We start from the raw sequence: 20,106 nt of genomic DNA, 5'->3' as shown, positions 1-20,106 counted from the left end.
AACATCCCTAAGACATTTGCACAGTACTGTATATACATACATACTGTATATACACACCATCATTCAGTTTGGGGTCAGTAAGATTTTTTTTTAAGAAATTTATACTTGAATTCCGTACGGATGCATTAAATTGATTAAATGTCACAGTAAAGACATTTATAATGTTACAAAAGATTTCCATTTAGTAGTATAGTATTGGTTAGCCAGAATGTTCACAGACAGGAGATTTATATGATGCAGGCAGCGGCTCTATCAGCTGCTTGTCTCCTTCGCCGAACACGCGAGGAACTGTGATGTCAGCAACAGATTTACATACTAAAAGGTGATTGTACAGCTACTCTCACGTGAAACCCATGTGGAGCGTAAAAAAACATTGTTATTTTTTTTTTCAACAAACCTTATTATAGATGTGTCGTCAGATTTGAGATTAACCGTGGTGCAAGTGCATGCTGAACCGTGGGTTGAGAACTGTACGGTTCGTTTTTTTACAGAGTTGTTACACCCCTAGTTTTTACTGTATTTTTGATCAAATCGCCTTGGTTGAGCATAAGAGACTTCTTTCAAAAGCATTCAGAAAGATGTGTTTACCATCATACCGCTCAGCATACCAAATCTGCAGGTAAATTAAACTGCATATTAGAAGAGAAGAAAGGATATGATAGCTGTCATATAGATCCCCACACTGAGACTGGGTTCTTTTTTATTGTTACGATCTTTAAAAGGCCTAGGGAATGTCGTACCATTAAAATATTAATATGCTGCTAGATGTGAAGTAGACTGGAAGAACATGTCAGACAAACTTTGAAAGAGAAAAATTACTGGATTTTATTTCACAAAAAGCCGAAGCCACTAGTTCCAGTAACAGGACAATGTATGCGCTATGTACAATCCAATAATAAAAAAAAGATTGGGAGACAAACAAAGAGTGGCGCCAAAGGAAAGAACATAATAAAACAAAAACAATCCTTAAGCTAACCCTAACCCTACTCAAAACAAAATGTGAAAAAGAAACCGCAATCTTCACGCACGCGGCGCTGACTAACCTAACTAAATAACAAAAGTACAAGGGTTGGCGCTCACCACTGACCTAGTGTGTATAACAGAGACAGACCTACGGGCAGTGTATACCGCGGCATACTGACCTACCGTTCGTCCTCCCAGATTATCGTAATGCCTCTATGATATGGAATAAACACACCAATACATCGCACATCACTCAGTTCGCTACACAGAGCTCAACATCGCACTTCACTCAGTTCGCTACACAGAGCTCAACACGCCACAGAAGAGAGAGAGTGAACGCGCCACAGGAGAGAGAAGGTGCGTTCCATTTGACAGGGTCCCTACGCAGTGTTCACTGCTCCCTACTCCCTGAACACGGTACATCAGTTGAAGTGAACTTCGCTGACAATAGTCACTCATTTGGAATGCCCTGCAACGTCATCAAAGAAAGGCAACAACATGGTCGCGCAGATTATGATATAACTTAATTAAATGTTTTAATTTACTTTCCTTTCTAATTTAAAATCATATAGGCCTATATATACATTCATCACCCCAACCGCTGATAAATACTCTAGTTTGTATAATAATAACAATACGTAAACTCAGAGCCGTTAGAAATTTAAATTTAAAATCTCTTCCAACGGCTCTGCTCTATGGTTAGTTCCGACTGATGATGCGGTGCACAATGACAGTTGGTTGATTTTCGCTCTCCACTTCCTGTGAAGTGATGTATCGATGTTCCCTTATTCCCTACGCCGTTTGCAGTGCCCTTCGAACTGAACATGTTCGTTCCCTTCGGATTGGAATCTCACTTAAGATGGCGAAATACCCTGTGAAGTCCACTTCGCAGTCCACTTACGGTCGAATGGAACGCACCTAGAGAGAATGAATGAACGCGCCACTCTCTTAAAACCAGCTGAACGGCCTTTGATTGGTTCTGGAACGTCGCCTCAATGATGACTAACGTCCGGCTCAGCCAATCACAGCAATCCTGCGAGCAGAGATAGTGAACTAGGGACGAAAGAGAAACACAATGAACATAATGGCCAACACGTGAAACAGATCAGTGAAACAAAACACGTGGAACGTAACATTTATTCATGTGTGTGCTGTGTTGTTTTTCATGCTAGACCATTATGTGTTGTAATTTTGGGTAAAACAGAATTATTAAAGGGTTAGTTCCTCCAAAAATGAAATATTCTGTAATTAATTATTCCCCCTCATGTCGTTCCAAACTCGTAAGACTTGCGTTCATCTTCAGAACACAAATAAAACCTTTTTTTTTTTTTTATCTGAGAGCTTTCTGTCCCTCCATTAACAGCTACGCAACTTTGACACTTTAAAAAGTTCATAAAGATATCGTAAAACTAATCCATATGAATTGAGCGGTTTAGTCAAAATATTCTGAAAAGACACTATCGCTTTATATGATGAACAGATTGAATGTAGGCTTTTATTCACATATAAACATTGATCAGCGAACATAAACAGAAGCTCAGAACCTGCTTGACTCGCTAGAACAAACCTCAAACGTGCTGCGTAACACAAGAATGAACCTCATTGGTTCTTGCCGAAGCTCAAACGTGCTGCGTAACACGAGAATGAACCTTATTGGTTCATGAGGAAGCTCAAACGTGCTACATAACACGAGAATGAACCTCATTGGTTCTTGCTGAAGCTCAAACGTGCTACATAACACGAGAATGAACCTTATTGGTTCATGAGGAAGCTCAAACGTGCTACAACACGAGAATGAACCTTATTGGTTCATGAGGAAGCTCAAACGTGCTACATAACACGAGAATGAACCTTATTGGTTCATGAGGAAGCTCAAACGTGCTACAACACGAGAATGAACCTTATTGGTTCATGAGGAAGCTCAAACATGCTACAACACGAGAATGAACCTTATTGGTTCATGAGGAAGCTCAAACGTGCTGCATAACACGAGAATGAACCTCATTGGTTCTTGCTGAAGCTCAAACGTGCTACATAACACGAGAATGAACCTTATTGGTTCATGAGGAAGCTCAAACGTGCTGCAACACGAGAATGAACCTTATTGGTTCATGAGGAAGCTCAAACGTGCTGTGTAACACGAGAATGAACCTCATTGGTTCTTGAGGAAGCTCAAACGTGCTGCGTAACACGAGAATGAACCTTATTGGTTCATGAGGAAGCTCAAACGTGCTGCGTAACACGAGAATGAACCTCATTGGTTCTTGAGGAAGCTCAAACGTGCTGCGTAACACGAGAATGAACCTTATTGGTTCTTGAGGAAGCTCAAACGTGCTGCGTAACACGAGAATGAACCTTATTGGTTCATGAGGAAGCTCAAACGTGCTGCGTAACACGAGAATGAACCTCATTGGTTCTTGAGGAAGCTCAAACGTGCTGCGTAACACGAGAATGAACCTCATTGGTTCTTGAGGAAGCTCAAACGTGCTACATAACACGAGAATGAACCTTATTGGTTCTTGCAGAAGTTCAAACGTGCTCCGTAACATGAGAATGAACCTCATTGGTTCTTGAGGAAACTCAAAAGTGCTACATAACACGAGAATGAACCTTATTGGTTCTTGCAGAAGTTCAAACGTGCTCCGTAACATGAGAATGAACCTCATTGGTTCTTGAGGAAACTCAAAAGTGCTGCGTAACACGAGAATGAACCTCATTGGTTCTTGAGGAAGCTCAAACGTGCTGCGTAACACGAGAATGAACCTTATTGGTTCACGAGGAAGCTCAAATGTGCTGCGTAACACGAGAATGAACCTTATTGGTTCTTGAGGAAGCTCAAACGTGCTGGGTAACACGAGAATGAACCTCATTGGTTCTTGCTGAAGCTCAAAAGTGCTGCGTAACACGAGAATGAACCTCATTGGTTCTTGAGGAAGCTCAAACGTGCTGTGTAACACGAGAATGAACCTCATTGGTTCTTGCAGAAGCTCAAATGTGCTGCGTAACACGAGAATTAACCTCATTGGTTCTTGCTGAAGCTCAAACGTGCTACATAACACGAGAATGAACCTCATTGGTTCTTGAGGAAGCTCAAACGTGCTGCGTAACACGAGAATGAACCTCATTGGTTCTTGCTGAAGCTCAAATGTACTACGTAACACGAGAATTAACCTCATTGGTTCTTGAGGAAGCTCAAACGTACTACGTAACACGAGAATTAACCTCATTGGTTCTTGAGGAAGCTCAAACGTACTACGTAACACGAGAATTAACCTCATTGGTTCTTGCTGAAGCTCAAATGTGTGCGTATAACACGAGAATGAACCTTATTGGTTCTTAAGGAAGCTCAAACGTGCTGCGTAACACGAGAATGAACCTCATTGGTTCTTGCTGAAGCTCAAACGTGCTGCGTAACACGAGAATGAACCTCATTGGTTCTTGCCGAAGCTCAAACGTGCTGCATAACACGAGAATGAACCTCATTGGTTCTTGCCGAAGCTCAAACGTGCTGCGTAACACGAGAATGAACCTCATTGGTTCTTGCCGAAGCTCAAACGTGTGCGTAACACGAGAATGAACCTCATTGGTTCTTGCCGAAGATCAAACGTGTGCGTAACACGAGAATGAACCTTATTGGTTCTTGCAGAAGTTCAAACGTGCTCCGTAACATGAGAATGAACCTCATTGGTTCTTGAGGAAACTCAAAAGTGCTGCGTAACACGAGAATGAACCTCATTGGTTCTTGAGGAAGCTCAAACGTGCTGCGTAACACGAGAATGAACCTTATTGGTTCACGAGGAAGCTCAAATGTGCTGCGTAACACGAGAATGAACCTTATTGGTTCTTGAGGAAGCTCAAACGTGCTGGGTAACACGAGAATGAACCTCATTGGTTCTTGCTGAAGCTCAAAAGTGCTGCGTAACACGAGAATGAACCTCATTGGTTCTTGAGGAAGCTCAAACGTGCTGTGTAACACGAGAATGAACCTCATTGGTTCTTGCAGAAGCTCAAATGTGCTGCGTAACACGAGAATTAACCTCATTGGTTCTTGCTGAAGCTCAAACGTGCTACATAACACGAGAATGAACCTCATTGGTTCTTGAGGAAGCTCAAACGTGCTGCGTAACACGAGAATGAACCTCATTGGTTCTTGCTGAAGCTCAAACGTACTACGTAACATGAGAATTAACCTCATTGGTTCTTGAGGAAGCTCAAACGTACTACGTAACACGAGAATGAACCTCATTGGTTCTTGAGGAAGCTCAAACGTACTACGTAACACGAGAATTAACCTCATTGGTTCTTGAGGAAGCTCAAACGTGCTGCGTAACACGAGAATTAACCTCATTGGTTCTTGAGGAAGCTCAAACGTACTACGTAACACGAGAATTAACCTCATTGGTTCTTGAGGAAGCTCAAACGTACTACGTAACACGAGAATTAACCTCATTGGTTCTTGCTGAAGCTCAAACGTGTGCGTATAACACGAGAATGAACCTTATTGGTTCTTAAGGAAGCTCAAACGTGCTGCGTAACACGAGAATGAACCTCATTGGTTCTTGCTGAAGCTCAAACGTGCTGCGTAACACGAGAATGAACCTCATTGGTTCTTGCCGAAGCTCAAACGTGCTGCATAACACGAGAATGAACCTCATTGGTTCTTGCCGAAGCTCAAACGTGCTGCGTAACACGAGAATGAACCTCATTGGTTCTTGCCGAAGCTCAAACGTGCTGCGTAACACGAGAATGAACCTCATTGGTTCTTGCCGAAGCTCAAACGTGTGCGTAACACGAGAATGAACCTCATTGGTTCTTGCCGAAGATCAAACGTGTGCGTAACACGAGAATGAACCTCATTGGTTCTTGCCGAAGCTCAATGTGCTGCGTAACACACAAGAATGAACCTCATTGGTTCTTGCCGAAGCTCAAACGTGCTGCGTAACACACAAGAATGAACCTCATTGGTTCTTGCCGAAGCTCAAACGTGTTGCATAACACACAAGAATGAACCTCATTGGTTCTTGCCGAAGCTCAAACGTGCTGCGTAACACACAAGAATGAACCTCATTGGTTCTTGCCGAAGCTCAAACGTGCTGCGTAACACACAAGAATTGACCGTTCGCCGGCCCCTCCCACAAAACGGCCATTGTCCAATCACACAACATAGCAACCGTTACTATGTGAGCAGGTCCGTCAAGCATTGACTCCAAGCAAGATGGTGAAGCGGTGCGCCCACGGCGTTTGTAAGTCGGACACTAGATACCCCGAGAGATTGTCTGGAGGAGTTGTTCTTTCCGTTTCCAAAGCCGAAAACACAACGTGAGCGGTCCCTACAATGGATAAAAACAGTGTGGACGGCCCCACTCCCAGTTACATGTGTCGAACATGGTTAACTCGCGTGCAGCGTGTGTGAGACTGAGATTAGTCAAAGAAACATGGAGAAAGCAGATCAAGAGCATCCACAAAGGAATTACGTTTTCTAAAGGGTTGTTGTTAACATGATATTCTCAGGGGGAAATGAGCAGCAGTCACTAGAAGTGCAGCACCCGTCAGTTTAGAGGAGTGCACGCTCGCAACGGGGAAAGCATGAAGCTTACTTGACAACATCAGTTCATATATCAATATCGTAACGAATAGAAATAACCTTAAATAATGTATGGTTATCTGCATCTTTCCGTCTCTTATAGTTACTTTTTAAACACGAAAATCGCATTCAGCATGACACGCAAGCGGTTGCCGTGGTAATGAACAACCTGCTTGTTAAAGCGAATAATCCTGTATCTGAGGCAAAATTACTAAATATGCAGCGCGAGTTATATATTTCTAACTCCAAACATTAGCCACTGAACCAGCTTATAAAATCTTCTTCAAGGCTGTGCTGGTTGCATTTGAGGTAAGTTACAGGTCATGGTTTCTCAGATTTCGCTTGAGACCGGTATAAGCATTAGCCTCTATAGTAGTCGTGTCTCCTTCATTGCGTATTTTTATATTTTGAATATATCCCTCCACTGCATACTGTAACCCCTTGTGCCTCGATCTGGAGGATATCGCGGAGGTATTGCTCCAAAAAAAGGGTCACTGACACGCACGGGTATACCTCTTCCCGTTATGGCAATCTGTCGCGCTGGTCATGTTTGTCCATTTGTTTGACGGGCGTAGTAACAATAACTAGGGGGCGTGGCTTTTGCGAACGGTCAATTAACCTCATTAGTTCTTGCCGAAGCTCAAACGTGCTGAGTAACACACGAGAATGAACCTCATTGGTTCTCACACGTCAAGCGAACATGCTTGAGCTTCCGTTTACCACAATTGATGTGTGAGTTGATGATTTATATGTGAATAAAAGCATAAATTCAATCTGTTCATCATATAAAGTGATCGTGTCTCTTCGTAAAAATAATCCATATGAATTGAGCAGTTTAGTCCAACATTTTCCGATCTCTTTATGAACTTTTTGAAGTGCCAAAGTTTCAGTTGCGTAGCTGTTAATGGAGGGACAGAAAGCTCTCAGATTTCATCAAAAAGATCTTCATTTGTGTTCCGAAGATGAACGAAAGTCTTACGGATATGAATGACATGAGGGTGAGTAATTAATGACAGAATTTTAATTTTTAGGTGAACTAACCCTTTAACAGGAAATAATGCAGCTTGGTTGAATTGTATTGTATATTTTTACACCTGCATGGCAAGGTCATTTCATAAGCAGAGAATGTCATTGCATTATGATGAAAGATAATGAAAACAAACACTTTCATTAGAATAACATTTACAACACGACCTGAGAAATGAAATTGTCAATTTTGATTTCATGTTTGATTTGCATATTTATTTTACTATGTGATATGTCATCACATTATCACATCTCTGGATTTTGTTGGACCCAAACTCTTTCTGTTTCTTTCCTCTCCCCATTCTCAATCATCTCATACTATTTCTCTCACTATATCTCTCTGTCATCTATCATTTTCTCTTTCTCTCACAATCTCTGTTTCACTGCGGTGGTTGCAGATCAATATCTCTTGATGTCGGTCTTTGAGCATTGAGCCTCCTGTACTATTGCAGAGCTTAGACTAATTCACACCTCTGTGGCTTCTTCTCAACACAGACTGACTTGACAAATTATTCATGCCTCAGACAAGGCACAGTTTTTGCTTGGATTGTTTGGATTGTTTTTTGTTTTTTGGCTGCTGCTGTGATACTGTGAATGCAGCAGTTGGACATTCAGGTGATTTGGGGGAAAATAAGTATAATTTCTTGATTCTATTGGACAATCAGCACATTAAATAGACTTAAAATAAAACAAGCTCAATATCGCATGTCTACAAGTCAAAAGTGATCAAAGAATAGTATATTATAGTGTTAAAGTTGGATTTGACACATACCCTTATAATTAAAATGTTGAAGATGTTTTCTCCAACTTTAATAAGACACCAGGGTACATTTGGCTTGCCCTTTGGTTTTGCATTGTATAAAAAGCATATCTGCATAAATCAGCAGCACCACCTGCTAAATATTGGTTGGAGCGTTATCTGCTAAATCCATCACATATGCCCTCGCATATCAGTAGCTGGACCTTTCCTTCAGTATTTAACTCCTTAATCTAGGTCAGACTGTGGGTCTTAAAACAATGTCAAAATTTGCTAGCCACATTTGGTTTGTCAATTGAGTACAATTTGCAATTTTGTGGAATTGTGTCTGGTTATGTCTAGTGTAGGTATTTGCGTTTAATTAGGTCAGTTTTATGAAAAAAATATGCAAGTCACATATAAAATGTTATATGTGTAGTGCAAATGTGCATTGAGCTACATAAGTTACATTCTTGGTCAAAAATGTCACAATACATCTACTAAATGTTATTCAAACGGGGAGTTTACATATGAGAAAATGTGCTATACATTCATCTTCCTGATGAAAATTTGAGAAAGCGGACATACAGCTAAATATTTGAGCTGAAATAAATGAGATGAGGACAGTTGACTTTTTCGTACTCCATTGGGTTCATTCCCACTAAAAACTGTGAGCATCCTCACTCATCTGGAAATCAACTGGACCAAAAATCATTTCATGAATTCATTACCAGTACTCATTCGGAGAAGGAAAGAAAATCAGTGTGTTTGTTTTGATGCACAATGCAAACTGTCACCAAAAATGCAAATGAAACAAGTTATTGTTTGATAACTCCTGGCACTGTTTATGCAACTCCTTGGTGCATTTAAAATGTACATTATGTGACTAGTAATTGTTAAGCTCTTCTGTTTTGCTTGAAAATAAAATTGGCCAAAATATATGGAGCCCCACCAGAATGGCTTTTGTTGTGATTTCTATGTGCCGCTACGGTTCAGTGTTGGCCTCGTGGTTTGTTATATTTTTGTTGTTCCAGAAACTGTCCTTCATCTCATTGATAGTACTACAAAATCAGTTTGAGTTAAGACCTGCGAGAGATATAGCGAAGAGACGAGGGGCAAATCGAGTGAGAAAGTGTCACATTAACACAAAGGAGCGGGAAGCCAGAGAGGGATATGTCATGTTTTGTGGATGTAGATTAAATTTGACGATCCTGACTTGGCTCTGCTAGAGCAGTGATTGGCTTGTGAAATCGCACCAGCGTTCCATCGCTAAAAATGTTGTAATGGTGTAAGGAGACACAAATGAGCTCTTATCCACTCCCCATCTGGTGCTCTGCCTCAAGCTGCGGGCCTGTAAATTAGCACAAGTCTCTCGCAGTGTTATTTTGTCCTGTTTTCAGGCGTTGTGAAGGAAAGACTCATCAATTTGTTTTTTACATTTTCGCCAAAGCATTTTCAGCTCAAGCGGTGGTTACTGGCGGTTGATGGGGCAAGAGATCCCTCAGGTGTAATTTGGCTGGGCTGTAATGGAGTCCGTCTTGTCAAGGTTTGGAAAAGCTCCGGCTGAAGCACGAGATAAAAACATACTTAAACTCCCCATTGATTGAGATATGTTCCTGTTTATATTCGCCTTCTTTTCTGTGCCTGCTTTCTTTCATTCTTTCTTTACTCTGCTCGTCCCACCTGCTCTCCCATTCTTTTCTTTATTCTACTTCAATGGAAGGTCATATGAAAGCCATGTTTATTAGGCCTGTTTAGGATTCCAAAAAGCCTGCAAGGTTTGCGAAATTAAATGTTAATTAGCTTTTCAAAGACTTGTTTAAATGATATAAATGAGTATTTGCTGAATGCTGACGGTAGATGAGAAAGGGACTTTGGTATTCTTTTTCACATACCATTTATTTTCTTTGTTTAACAGTTCTATCTAATAAAGTATTAGACATAGCTGTTAAACCGAGACTATAAAGTGTGCTCAGGCGCTGGCGTCTTCAACGCTGACAAAATAAAAGTCCGCTTAAGACACATCAGTCAAACCAAAAACTTATCGCTAATGCTGATAATCTAAAAAAAATATTAAAAAATCATATATCCTTCGACCACTACAGATAGGTAGTGCACTGCATTTCACATAGATTTTAAAATCAGTTGTTATAGAGGGGACGAGGTTCACTGTTTAGACCCCGTTTACACCTGGTATTAAGATGTGTTTTGGTCGATCGGAATACAAGTAAACGACGCTAAATACAGGTGTAAACAGGGTCTAAAACGTTTTGAGCTGAACAATTCAACCACTTCCAGAGGGAGTCGAAAACGCATTAGATCGGATTGCTTTTGTAGTGTAAACGCTCATGTGGTCGAATGTGTTCGAACAGCCACTAAAGACCGTCTACTCTCCGCCTACTGACCTAACGCGTAAACATTATGGGAAGAGCGCTAGCCAGACGGGATTTAAAATTTGTCGGCTGAAGACCCAAGTTTGGTTTGAAGATGAAAACGTACCAAGTACAATGTTCTCTCACCATTCCTGATTTCTAACACGCACTCACAGCGTTCGGCGTGTTCTTGTGGCTATCAGAGCAGAAACGAAAGCTGCTGCTCTCTGTGTGTTTTTCCGTCGTCTTCGGGCACGTTCATATATAATTTGCATGAGCTTATTTCGTCCATTAGATCGAAAGTTCTGAAGAAGAAAAAACATACATTTAACCATATGAAAAATTAGTGCTCCTGACCTCTCAACACATCTGCCACCTCCTACCTCCATCATTTCTGCAACTGGAGGAGAAACCTTGACATTTTGCTGATGGTTTAGTTTTGTCGTAAATGGGCTGTTATTCGGTCACTAGCTCTTCCCCCTCAGGTCAGAAAGAAACAGCAGTATGAAAGGAAAGACAGGGGTGAAGACCCGTCAGACCCTGAGCTGTAGGTTTGGAGTCTGTAGGGGTCAACCATGAGGTCAGGAGAGTCTGAGGTCAGGCCGCCTGCAGCGTTTACTCCACAGTCTGAGTGGCGTTTAAAAATATCCTGTCAGACCCCTGTGTCAAAGCAGTTCAGCGATAGCTTGTCCAGACCTCTGGCGCAGCGCCTGTCCTCAGGCCATTTAGAACGAGGTCATGCCATGCCCTTAGTCACGGGATGATGACATCACATCCTCAGCCGAAAATGGGTCAACTGCCAAAACACAGAAGACAATGAGACTTTACGCCCACTGATGTTAATTATTGATTTAGTTAAAGGAAATGTATTGCTTGTTTTGAGTATTATTAGTGATTTTGTCATTGAAAAGCTTGTTATTTATGCCGTTTGTATCAATATGCCACATAAAATGCACTTGAATAAGTGCATCTAAATAGAAACTAGAGTATAAACAGTGAGCCAGTAATTGTTGACTCACTTACTGTCAGCAAATTTATCTAATCAATTATAGAGCCACATAAAATTGATTGACTGGCTTGTTGACTGTTTGAACCAAAGCATTCAGTACTGTGACAGAACAGCAGACTATTGTTCAAAAACAATGAATTTGAACATTATGATGTTTTATGGTGAGCCAATGATGGTAAATGGTAAAACATCTACTTTTTCATTATATTATAAACATTATATATTTTTGTTGTTTGGCTGTCCTCAAATTTGTATTCTTATATAGCAAAACTGGTACACCTTATATATATATATATATATATATACACTCACCGGCCACTTTATTAGGTACACCTGTCCAACTGCTCGTTAACACTTAATTTCTAAGCAGCCAATCACATGGCGGCAACTCAGTGCATTTAGGCATGTAGACATGGTCAAGACAATCTCCTGCAGTTCAAACCGAGCATCAGTATGGGGAAGAAAGTTGATTTGAGTGACTTTGAACGTGGCATGATTGTTGGTGCCAGAAGGGCTGGTCTGAGTATTTCAGAAACTGCTAATCTACTGGGATTTTCACGCACAACCATCTCTAGGGTTTACAGAGAATGGTCCGAAAAAGAAAAAACATCCAGTGAGCGGCAGTTCTGTGGGCGGAAATGCCTTGTTGATGCCAGAGGTCAGAGGAGAATGGCCAGACTGGTTCGAGCTGATAGAAGGGCAACAGTGACTGAAATAACCACTCGTTACAACCGAGGTATGCAGCAAAGCATTTGTGAAGCCACAACACGCACAACCTTGAGGCGGATGGGCTACAACAGCAGAAGACTCCACCGGGTACCACTCATCTCCACTACAAATAGGAAAAAGAGGCTACAATTTGCAAGAGCTCACCAAAATTGAACAGTTGAAGACTGGAAAAATGTTGCCTGGTCTGATGAGTCTCGATTTCTGAGACATTCAGATGTTAGAGTCAGAATTTGGCGTAAACAGAATGAGAACATGGAACCATCATGCCTTGTTACCACTGTGCAGGCTGGTGGTGGTGGTGTAATGGTGTGGGGGATGTTTTCCTGGCACACTTTAGGCCCCTTAGTGCCAATTGGGCATCGTTTAAATGCCACGGCCTACCTGAGCATTGTTTCTGACCATGTCCATCCCTTTATGGTCACCATGTACCCATCCTCTGATGGCTACTTCCACCATGTCACAAAGCTTTAATCATTTCAAATTGGTTTCTTGAACATGACAATGAGTTCACTGTACTAAAATGGCCTCCACAGTCACCAGATCTCAACCCAATAGAGCATCTTTGGGATGTGGTGGAACGGGAGATTCGCATCATGGATGTGCAGCCGACAAATCTGCGGCAACTGTGTGATGCCATCATGTCAATATGGACCAAACTCCCTGAGGAATGCTTCCAGCACCTTGTTGAATCTATGCCACGAAGAATTGAGGCAGTTCTGAAGGCAAAAGGGGGTCCAACCCGTTACTAGCATGGGGTACCTAATAAAGTGGCCGGTGAGTGTATATATATATATATATATATATATATATTTACAGTAGCTATTTTTATGCTTTTGAAAGAAATCTGTTGTGCCTAAGGCTGCATTTATTTGATTTATTTGATAAAAAAAAAAATTATTCCTGGTGCGAAGCTGAATTTTCAGCATCATTACTCCAGTCTTCAGTGTCACATGATCCTTCAGAAATCATTCTAATAGGATGATTTGCTGCTCAAGAAACATTTCTTATTATTATCATTGTTAAAAACAGCTGTGCTGCTTAATATGTTTATGGAAACAGATATATTTTTTCAGGATTATATGAAGAATAGAAAGTTCAAAAGAACAGCATGTTTTTACTGTCATTTTTGATCATTTATACTTTCTGTCGATGATACTTTACTCGTCTCACTCTTCTCGGCAACAGTTTTTCTTATTTACTTCCCATCAAATATTTCAGAATATTAAACTAATAGGGGTTATGTGCTACTTAACTTCCGTATTCTGTAAAACGGATCGCATCACTTCCGTGTCAGGTGTGTTGTATGTGCTTCGTGAAAACTTAAAGGGGCGATCAAAGATGAGCATAATGTCCCTTGTGTCCCAATGTCCCTCGCATACGCAGATTGATATCTAAACGTTTTTTTCTTCTTCACACTAACGTTTATATATTTAAATAGAATAAATGCCAGTAACGAAGTGAACTAGGCAGGTTAGCTGATTAACTTAAAAGTCCGTAGATATCGGCGTCAGTTCATACTACTGTTAACAATTTCTCTGACAAGTGGATGTGATGAGACCAGTATTCCTGTTTGGTCATGTGACGTTCAACATATACCCTATTCTGTTTGTAAGTAGTTTGAGAGGAAGCTACTTGGTAAGTGTTTACCCACAATACTGATTGTTTTAGTTTAAAAGTGTTTTTATTTTAAAGTAATGGCCGTTTTAATTGTCAATGATAACAGGAACACATTTCTGGTTTGGAAGCCCTACTGATGGGACTGAGGGAGTGCATTAGACAGTACGGGTTGAGAAACACTTGAGTTAGGAAATAACAATAAATAATGAGGTTGATGAAGCATCCAGTGAGAGGTGATGGTAACTGTGTGAAACGTATCGCACCTGGAGCTGTCGGTGTTGAGACAGCAGCGCCTGCAGATGCCCAGTCACGGCTCTCTGGAGGTTTCTGGTAAACATTTTCCACTGGATTATCTGCTTCCCAAACCGTTCTGTGGCTGTCTGGATCTAACTGGATTATTGAATGTCTCAGCGAAGACAGCAATCATGTCAACCGTCTGCTCCACTTAACAAAGCCTAGTGACCCATGAGACCCAAGTGTCCAACTGTCTCCATTAACCAGTGACCCGGAGTGTGTAGGTCCCTCATTAGATTTAAGCCATTATCATATATCAAAACAAGCAGTATGTTTAGCTACATATAAGCACAAAACAAATTGAGTAACCCTGGATTGTGACTCTCTGGCTGAATATGTGTATGAAATACTTAGGAGTGTGCTCGCATCTTCCGGCAGACTGTTTATGTCTGTTTCCTCGCGCAGACAGAAAGAGATTAATGTGTATTTTAATAATTTCTGCATGAATGGCCCATTGTAAATTAGATTTTACTGTGCCATAACGACGTGCTGAAGAATCAGTGTAGGCTCTTACCGTTGGCTGAACGCCAGTCTTGAGTGTCGGCAATAATTTTTCTTCATGTCCTCCCAGTTAGTTTGAAAAATAAGCCTTTTTGTTCCTCCCCGGGTAGTTACTGTATTTCATGCGTTCTGGAGTTGTGCTCTGCACAATAAAAAAAAAAAGTTGAATCTAATCTAATCTATTGCAGTGATTATAATGTTTTTTAGGGTTGTCACAATACCAAAATGCAACCAATACCTGTGATATTGGGATTCTCAATAGCTATTTCATTACCACAGAAAAGACAGATACTAATACAAATACTAAGACTATTGAGTACAAATACTAAGACTACTGAATACAGTCTTTTAAAAAAAAAGATGTGAGGTAAAAATTGCGTGTGAGGATGTTGAAGGTGGAGATTTATAGCTTTTTCTCCCAGCACTTGATATAATTAAACTTACGGTATCAATTTGATGGCGGATCCAGAAAGGTTCAAACGACAATCGCCAGGGACAACTGGAGATTCACCCGTTGTAAAATGCAAAAGCATTTGTTCGGACTTCGGAGTGGCTACAGAAAAAAAGAGACCGCAACCGGAAACAAGGATAATATCGGAAGGGCATTAAATGTAGTCACGCAATGCTGATCTTGTTAACATTAACAATTTGAGAGCAAAGTATAATTTGCACGGTTTGACGTGATATGATAAGCGATCGTTAGATTTAATCAGCGCGATTTACTGCAATGCTTTTTTTCCCTTAGTTGGTCAGAACAAAAGTGGATGTTACTTGTTCAGATGACATTTTCCAGTGAAAATTCTTATGTTGGTCATACTTCCAAAAAGTAGAATCTGTGATTCCGAATGACTGTATCCACACCGGCGCGGCGACTGACAGCCGCACATTCTCCTCAAAACATTGGATTCATCCGCGCTGTGCTGTGCCGAGGCACAACCCACGTAAAGTTGATAATTCCGCGAATAACTGCAATTGCAGATTTCGAACAGAGATGGCGACAGAGGAAAAACTATGGACTGCAGCTTTAAATATTAATTTCATACTAGATAGCTGCAAGTCCATTTAGATTGCATTCTCACAGCAAGGCCCAATGCACATATCTTTGTTTTTGTTTTACAGTGTTTGTTTCTTGACCCTGCAAGTTTTATTGTGTTTTATTCTGGTTATTATTATTGATATTTATCATTTTTCTTGTTTCCTCTAGGTTTGCTAAAATTGAAATCAGTGCTTCCGAACCAATCATTCCATTCCGCGAGACGGTGATCCGGCCTCCCAAAGTGGACATGGTGAACGAGGACTTGGGGAAGCAGCAGAAAGTCGCTGTGATTCACCAGGTAAAGGACGAACAAACAAAGTATCACGAAGGGGTCCAGGTGGATTCCACCGGTCTGGTCACGCTCACCACCTCAAACAAGATGGCCACGGTCAGGGTGCGGGCTATCCCTCTTCCTGAGGAAGTCACCCGCCTTCTGGAGGACAATGTGGAGCTCATCCGCACAATAGAGCAGTTCAGCCTGTTCGCCTGGGAGGGCAAGACTCTGGAAATCAACCAGAAAATTCTGGAGAACATCCAGGACTTCAAGGTGAAGTTGGAGAGCACCCTGCAAGGCCACAAATGGAGGGGTGCCGTGGAGCATATCTGGGCATTTGGTCCTCGCCGTTGTGGGCCAAATATTCTCCTCAACAGAATCGAGGGGTACCGGAGACCCTCAGTGTGGCAGTGTCTGGAACGAGAGAAGGAAATTGAAAAGGCCGAGACCAACGCATTTAGAGACTTTGACAACAGCATTGTTAGTGGCTTCCAGTTGGCCACACTCTCTGGTCCCATGTGTGAAGAACCTTTAATGGGGGTTTGCTTCTCTGTAGAGTCCTGGGACATGAAGATTTCCACACCTCTTACTCAGAAAGACTCAATAGATGAGGAGTCCCACCTGCAGAGCCAAATAGGTGAATATTCTGACGTTCATGTCTCATCCACAAGCTCTAACCGAAGCAGGAGCAGAGCGGAAACTGCTGGTGGTTCACTGGACTGTTATGGGCCGTTCTCAGGACAGCTCATCGCTGCCATGAAAGAGACCTGCAGATACGCTTTCCAAGCTAAACCTCAGCGGCTGATGGCTGCGATGTACACCTGCGAAATCATGGCCACTGCTGAGGTCCTGGGTAAGCGTTTATTACATTTTTGTTGTGTTTTTGTTACTGAGAGGAAAGCACCCAGCACATATTTACATATTCTAATCTCAACGTCGCCCTCGGCAGCATGGGAAGCATCGGGGTGTTTGTTAACAGTATATCTCTACAAGTTTTTTTTTTTTTTTTTTTACTTCTAAGCGAAGAAACAAAAAAAAAAGAATTTCGCCTTGAGTAAATTGGGACCTTGACTCATGTTCAGTCTCTAGTACGTTACGTGTGCACGAGTGCGAACCAAGCATGCCGCACAAGTCCTGAAAAGTGAAGCCAAAGCGTCTCGATCGCCCCCCAGGTGGTTGGTCCCAGTATAGGTCATAAACCCCACCCTCCCCATGAAGTCTAATGGGATGCGATGGAAACTAAACAATCAATTACACTTCAAATACATTTTTTCCAAAGATGTTTTCAGTCATTTTAGGTAGTTTTTATCACGCTGATGTAAGTTTAAGTTTTCGTTTTTTAAAATAAGTTTGGTCTTAGTTAGTTATTTGAGGCTATAAAAACGGGAATGTGACATCATGATTGACAGCTGTGATTGACAGCTTCTCTAAACGAAGCAGTCTCTGATGCACCAACAGACTTTTTGGGGGATTTTCAGGAGGAGATTGGAGCTTCAACTTTAATTTCTACATTTCCATAACTGTTTATTTTACAACAATGAGTTGCTCTGCAGTAAACTGTACTAACCGTTTCTGTGGGAGTGTGGGCAGGACCTTGATATCGCAGCTCCACTTCACGCTCACTACTGCGCAGACTCGGTCCTGCGTTCACTACTGCGCAGAATCAGGTCCCAAATCAATGCAAGATGTCAGCACCATATTAGGACTTTGGCGGCTTCACTTTTCACCAATGGTAGAGAGTGAAGGGGTGTCGTCCATCTTTTTTTACAGTCTATGGTGCAAACAGAAGCAATAAGTTGCTGGCTGCAGTTCACTTAGTGGCCAACGGTGTCACTAATAGGGCTGTCACTTTTGTGAAAAAATCCTTATCGATTTTTGAGACATAAGTGTTCATTGAATCGATTGTAAAAATCGATTTTCCATGTCTAAAGACGTTTCCATTTTCGCCAAATATAGGCAAATCCATGGACAACTAACAGGCATTAGGACGAACGTAAAGAGTGCGCTTGAGACGCGCGTGCACAAGTCAGTAATATTTCTGATGATTTATTGGCGTGAAGTTTCATGCACAATGACAAACAGAAGTGTAACATTTTGGTTCTTTATTTCAGTTTTTTTTTAAAAACTATTTTTAATAGCTTTAGTATAATTTTTTTTTGTTAGTGTTAGTCAACAATAACACTGTTTCCAGTTAAAATGTGTAAAAATCCCTTAAACAAGATAATTGTTGTTGAGAAGCAACACTGCATAAGATATTACGATTTCTTTTTATTGAGTGTATCTTTAATTGTAATTTGTCTAACTGCACTGGCAGATGAAAAAAATCTGTAGCCACTACAGTAATACAATTACATCTCATTTCAAGATACAATCAAGAAAATTAGTCTTGTTCAAGTACATTTTTCTTGTTTGAATAGAAAGTACTTAAACAGAGCAAAGAAAAACAAAATATTTCATGGGGTTTAGAAAACCTGAAAAGGGCCAGATAAAGGGATAGTTCACCCAAAAAATGGAAATTAGTCATTATTTTCTCACCATTGTGTTGTTCAAAACTGGTGGAAACCCAGATCAGTGAATAATGACCTACATGTCAGCCTATTCCCCACACGAAACTATCATATGATTTGGAACATATGAGTCATGAGATATTTATGGTGCTTTTGCATCCATTTTGAAGTTTGACAGTCCCAGTCGTCATTCACTTTTATTACACTTAAGACTGTGGCAAAGATTTTTTCACAAATCCGCTTTTTGTGTTCCTTAGAAGAAAGAAAGTCATACTGGTTTGGAACTATAAGAGGGCGAGTAAATGATGACAGAATTTTCATTTTTGGCTGAAACGTTGCTTTAAACATTTTTAAACTGTAAAGCACATGCCAATCAACCTGTATCTTAAATAGATCCACAGTCTCTTGACATGGAGAAAAGGGGCCATATACTGTGCAGAGAGGAAATAGTTCTCCCAGGTCCTTGATTGAAAGCTGATGTGAAACAGCCATGTACCGGTGTGATGTCATCATAGCACCAGGTTCCAGAACAAAAGCTAAATTGTCTGACCAACATGCCTGTGTGAAATGAACCCAGTTGAAGAAGTAAGGGAATCCTGCCCCATGAGAACCAAAACCTCTGAGAAAATCAGTTGGCCTGGGCCGAAGGGGAGAAAATACGTAAATATTTTAACAAATGGTGCAAATTACCTTCCCGACCGTTTTGTTTGCCCACAAAAAGGGTTTGAAATCTGTAAATGATGCGCAGACATTTCGTTTCCATAACGAGTATTTGGGAGCACTTGCAGGATGTTTTCCATATCCAGATAACTAGTCACACTGTTGATATTTAGGTGTATGTATTACAGATGTTATAAACGTCTTACACGTATACATTTAAGCTCGTAAAGGGTCAACATATATATGTGTGTGTGTTTATATATATATATATATATATATATATATATATATAGCCCAGGCAAATACAGAGCATTAATTGAGTTTAGTTCAGTTCATTTTTTACTTTTTACATATTATAATCAGAATTGTATTCTGTAATATATTGCGTTGTTCATATTTGCCTGTTCAGTCACAAAAGGTTGTGTTTTAGTGGCGTCTGCTGTCACTGCGGGAAAAACAACAACATTAATCTGCTTGTGTGATGTTGAACTTGAACATTGAACATTACAAGTGATGCACAGGCTCTTTTTATCTGTTCCCTTCATAAATAAATAAATAAATGCACAATTTAGCCTATATACTCGTCCTGTAAGTTCATGATTAAAACTTAAAAATATGTGAATGAAAACAAAAGCTACTAAAAGTCTTATTATCATTAAAATTTGAAAATTAAAATGATGGGTAATAATAGATGAGCACTATTAGTCCCTGGTGGTATATCAGAGCTTGACGCCGCTTCCTCGAGCCCCTCGACTCTGGACAGCAAGCCAAACGGGTTTAACCTCATTAGTTTAAGAT

At 40.8% G+C, this 20,106-nt stretch overlaps 1 protein-coding gene across 1 annotated transcript in view; it reads left to right on the top strand.

Moving 5' to 3' along the window:
* Positions 1-20,106, top strand: part of efl1 (elongation factor like GTPase 1) — a 120,093-nt gene that overhangs the window by 85,731 nt on the left and 14,256 nt on the right. The window contains exon 18 of the mRNA XM_056259123.1: positions 16,036-16,994. Coding sequence (XP_056115098.1) covers positions 16,036-16,994 — 959 coding nt within the window. The remainder of the gene's footprint in view (positions 1-16,035; positions 16,995-20,106) is intronic.

This window comes from Rhinichthys klamathensis, unplaced genomic scaffold, assembly GCF_029890125.1.
Source record: "Rhinichthys klamathensis goyatoka isolate OS25496 unplaced genomic scaffold, OSU_Roscu_1.1 h1tg000165l_1, whole genome shotgun sequence".
NCBI lineage: Eukaryota > Metazoa > Chordata > Actinopteri > Cypriniformes > Leuciscidae > Rhinichthys > Rhinichthys klamathensis.
The sequence above is the reverse complement of the archived record's forward strand: the minus strand, read 5'-3'. Positions and strand labels throughout refer to the sequence as shown.